General features: G+C 40.0%; 1 protein-coding gene across 1 annotated transcript in view; it reads right to left on the reverse strand.

Annotated features, from left to right (window-relative positions):
* Positions 1–289: 289 nt before the first annotated feature.
* LOC118336303 (CCR4-NOT transcription complex subunit 10-like) overlaps positions 290–4906 on the reverse strand; it is a gene marked incomplete in the record, with an annotated part of 10548 nt that continues 5931 nt past the window's right edge. Inside the window, 3 exon segments of the mRNA XM_035672916.1 lie at positions 290–678; positions 2146–2221; positions 2581–2708. Of these exon segments, the coding sequence (XP_035528809.1) occupies positions 515–678; positions 2146–2221; positions 2581–2708 (368 nt within the window).

A 4906-nucleotide genomic window follows, 5' to 3' on the forward strand; every position in this document is an offset into this window, starting at 1 on the left:
GCCTCTGAGCCACAGCCGCAGCCTCTTCTTGCTCTATTTGAAGTGTCCTGAGATATTTAATTTGTATAGCGCCAATTCATAACAAAATTTATCTCAGGACAGATAAAATTATTTAGAGACCCAACAGTTCGCACTATGAGCAAGCACTTGGCGAGAGAGAGAGAGGGCGAGAGAGAGTAAGTAAAGAGGACAGAGACGCACAGCAACAACAACCACTATCGTCAGAATGTCCCTACTGCATTCACTGTGGCACAGAAACAATGTAGGTATTTAAGAATCACACACATCATACAGTAAATAAAATTTATTTTCATAGTTGAGACAACACAGATCCCTCAGTCAAATGGAAATAAAAATTCACCGCTCTCTCATCAGTCAGACCTGCATTTCATACGGCTCCTGATGCTGACAGGAAGCAGCTTTATAAATATCCTCAGGGCTGTGTGTGTATGAGTGTGTGTGGAGTTTGTCCTCTGGTGTGGGGGGGGTTGGGGTCAGAGGTGGCTGTGGATGCTCATTTGCGCTGAACTTGTGTGAAGGGTGAGGGCAGCTGGATTGGCTGGACAGACTGAAAGGGCTGCTGGACGGGTTTCTTGCGGGAGTCTGGGGAGACCCTTTGGACCACCGTGGGCAGAAGCTGGTTCCGTTTGATGATCTGCAAGGCCAGCTGGGTATTTCCTGAGGACACACCACATAGATCCAGAGAGTTACCTTACATTTGAACCACTCACTCACATCAGACCCTGACTCAGTTAAGTCATGCCAACGAGGGGACTGGATTATTGGCTCAGTAAACACTGAAAGCTGTCATTATGATATTGACTGATAACTAAATTATACTTAACACCAATCTACACTGTCGAACTCATAGAAAATTTGGCTCAAGTGGTTTGTCAAAAAAAGTATATAAAACAATTTAAAATGAGGCTTTAAATAAAAGTAAACAAGACTATGACTGTATAGAGAACCACCTACTACATACTACCGACAAACGCACTGTGCACTATGTAGTACATACTCCATACTGCTTTTCAAAGTGATATGCAATATGAAACTGTTAAATCAATTAATTTTGCAGTCTGTAGACCAGACTGGTTCCTGTTTTGGAAAGGGGACATAAATACTGATGGCTACTGAGTATCATCCCATTATGCTCTTAAGAAGAAGTTATAAATGTGGATTATCATGAAGATTAGAAGGAACCAGATTAATCTGCGTTCTGTGACATTACTTCATTACAGATGTAATGCATCTTCTCTTTAGTTCTCTGATCAGAAATGTAATGACAGAATAACAGGGGTAGGAAAGGAACAATGACCGCTGTAGCTCTTTCCTCTGCCATTGTAAGTAAGTAAAGCTTTATTGTTGCTGAAGTTGCCTGCTGTGTTGGCTCCAATGGTCTTTGGGGGGGTAAGATGGATCTGTGAGCACAGACTGGCTAGTTAGCTACTGCCACAGGTGCTATTTGGAGCTTCTCCACTCCAAAAGCACATTTTCAATTTGTCATCAATTTTCCTAAAACTGCCAATATTCAAAATCCTCACAGAAACAATTCTCAGAGAGGGAGAGGGAAATCTAACCTTTCCGCTCTTCCATGCTTTGTCTCTCCCCAACACGTTTCATGTTTAGCTGAAACATCTAGTCAGAGGACAAAAGACACACACCTTTTCGCAACGCATGCACGCACGCACGCACACCTTTTTCCTTAGCTTAGTTCTTTTTAGCTGGATTTCAGATTGTGTATTTTCCTCTGTTTTGAGTTTATTATTTCTTTAAAAAATGCTGGCCTATTTCATTTCGTACAAGAGTGGGTGATACCAACCTCTTCTATGCAGAACTCCAAAGCCTTCCACTTTATCTATTAATCGTGATTTTGGTAATAGTTATTAATTAAAGTAGTAATTAAATTAATATTAATTAAAGTAAATTTCTTATTATCTTTGATAATGAAGTAGTGATGAAGTAATAAACCAAAATGAATTCAGTTAAACCAACAAATGGTGGCGCTGTGATTGACCATAGCACCTACAATATGTATTTGTTTTTCCTCACATCATGAGGGAACTGACATGAGAAGAAGCTCCTCAACAGCTTAATATTGGCTTTATGTAGACAGTGTGTCAGTGACAGTGATAGAGATCTGACCGTTCTGTAGCTCTAAGTAGACTCCCAGTAGGATGGCCTCAGGTGGAATCTCCTTGGTGTTCACCATAGATGCAGCCTGATGAAGACAAACCAATAGTAAATGAATTTTGAATTAATTTTCATGCTTGGACTTTGCCATCAGTGAGTGAATGTGTGTGTAAGGGTGAATGTGACATGTAGTGTAAAAGTGGTCAGAACACTAGAAATGCACAGGTTCATTTACCATCTGTTTGCAACTGAATGAACAATGACTAGTTAAAACTACACATAAGCTACTACAATAACAAAAAGGGCCCATTGTGGACACACATGAATAATGAAGAAAGGAAACGGGTTACATTGGTGCTGTGACCCCTGCAGCTCAGAAGAGGTGCTTTTTGAACTCCTGCTATGTCTGGTGTAACTTTATTGGGACGTAACTATCGTCATGGTTACCTGATGCAGGCACTTGCGGGCCTTGTCGTACTCGCTCCTTAAGCAGTAGGCACTGCCAAGGTTGAAGAGCATCATGGCCCGAGCTGATGTCACACTGCTGGGGTAACACATGGGAGTCTGCTTCCCTGCTGCAAACATGCACACATGCGCACACACAGGGAACTGTTATAGTGATGTGCTTGATACTTTAGCAGATTTGATTACAGTTTTGTCTCCGTATGCTGTTCTGATATAACTTATGAAAATGTATTGTACACCAGAATGTCTTTGTTTTGTACTATTTTGACTCCGATGCATTATGTGATTATTATTAAAGCTGCAGGTAGGTAATTTTTACAAAAACAACTTTGTCATATTTGCTGAAATTGTCACTGTGTTCTGACAGTATTACATGAGATTTATAATGTGTGAAAAAAAATCTGGTTCCTCTGGCTCCTCCAAGTGTTCCTAATTGCATTTGTAAGAATCCACTGGGCCGGAACTAAAGCAACCAATCAGAGCCAAGAAAGACAGTTGATTGTTGAGGCTCATTCCAAGGGTGTCAAATACTGACGCATTGGGACTCTGGGAATGAGACTTAACAATCAACTATGTTCCTCCAACCCAAAGCGTCTTTATATCTTTCTCTGCTCTGATTGTTTTTTTTTGTTCAGGCCCGGTGGATTCTTACAAATGCCATTAGGAGCACCAGGAGGAGCCAGAGTAAGTAGATTGTTTCACACATTATCTGTCTACTGTCAGGAGATAGTGAAAGTTTCGGCAAATATGACAAAAAGTTATTTTTATTAAAGGTACTTACTGCAGCTTTAAGTACAACCCATGTCTGATTTAAGCCCTGCCTATTCCAAATATGGATACAATTATAGATAATTTATTTTAGTTAGTTTATAACAGATACAGATAATAGTGTACTCGCTCATCCCTATCAATCACATATTGTTTGACTAAGCCATACTCTACTTCTTCTGCCCAAGACTTTCTAGCTGTTCCCTCAACCAAACTCTATACTTACAACAAGACCAAGCATTTACAAATTATTGTCCTGAAATCCATCTCCTTCCAAAAGAAACAAGAAACAACAAGAGGTTATGACCCTAATCCACAATGAGAAGGTTCGAGAAGTGAGAGGGAGACAATCATTTTTTGCAGAGAGGTTAGTCTACTTCAGTAAGAAACAAGGCTGCCTCTGTGCTCTGAGACGCTGCCCTGTGGAGAGGAGAGAGACCTTGAGCAGACCAAACTGAAGAGCTCCTCTGTGTCAGCAGACTGTCCCAGATAAGCTGACCGCTGAGAACTTTCAGGAGCTGCTGAAAAGAAAACAACAGAGAAAGGGGAGAGGCTGAAGTGAGTCACCAACCTCGTCTCAAACAAAGGTTATGTTGAAGTCCAACCCCTCTGTTTACCTCTATACTGTACATTTTGTTATATTGATGAATATAATTAATGAGTTTGAGTTATAGGTTGAAAAAAAGCATCCTCTGTTTCTCAGCTGATCATAATTGATAATATTAACACTTACGTACCTATTTGGTCAAAATTGTAATTATGAAAAGGAACATTTGTATGTAGGAACAGTGTGCCAGTTTTTTTTCCCAGGGTGGCAAAGTCATGACCTACCCTTCAATACCTCTGATTGGTTAGTACTTGTTGCCTTCATTGGTTTGGTTGGTTTTTCTAACGCTAGCTTGCTAGCGCCATTGACAAGGCATTTGCTAGCTTGGTAGTCGAGGTAAAGTTACTGCATGAAAAGCTAACGTTATCTAAAAGGTCCAGTGTGTAACGTTTAGGAGGCTCTTATAGTCAGAAATTGAATATAATATTCATAGGTATGTTTTCAAAGATCATTGTGTTTTTGATGAAAAAATATGGATGTGAAAAATGGTTACTTTTTCATTATCATTTGTCATTGTTGTAGACCTAAAGTGATTCTTACATTCTACAATTGTAAGATTGGAAAAAACATTTTTTTTAACATTTTAGCAACTAAAATGTGTATCACACTTTGCGTCCTGACCTGGTGCCTTTTCCTTTATATTTTGTTAAACTTTAATAATGGTTGCTGCTAGGCCTGAGACTCACTAGCTAGGCTAGCTGGATTCCAAATCCAAAAAAGGAAAATTCTCAGAGGAAAATAGAGAATGAAATAGTGTGTGGACACATTTGTTTGCTGCTGGCTTACTGGTCTGCTTGATCTACAGTGAGAAATTAGCATTATAAGGCTCAAATATGTTTTGCTGGCCTCTATCTGACGTCCTTGGAATGGGAGGATGAGGCGAGGGGGTTGCAACTACACCACTAGATGCTAAATCCTACACAATGGTCCTTT

This window comes from Morone saxatilis, unplaced genomic scaffold (genome assembly GCF_004916995.1).
Source record: "Morone saxatilis isolate NCDOM2014 unplaced genomic scaffold, NCSU_SB_2.0 Contig24, whole genome shotgun sequence".
In the NCBI taxonomy this organism is placed as follows: Eukaryota; Metazoa; Chordata; class Actinopteri; family Moronidae; genus Morone; species Morone saxatilis.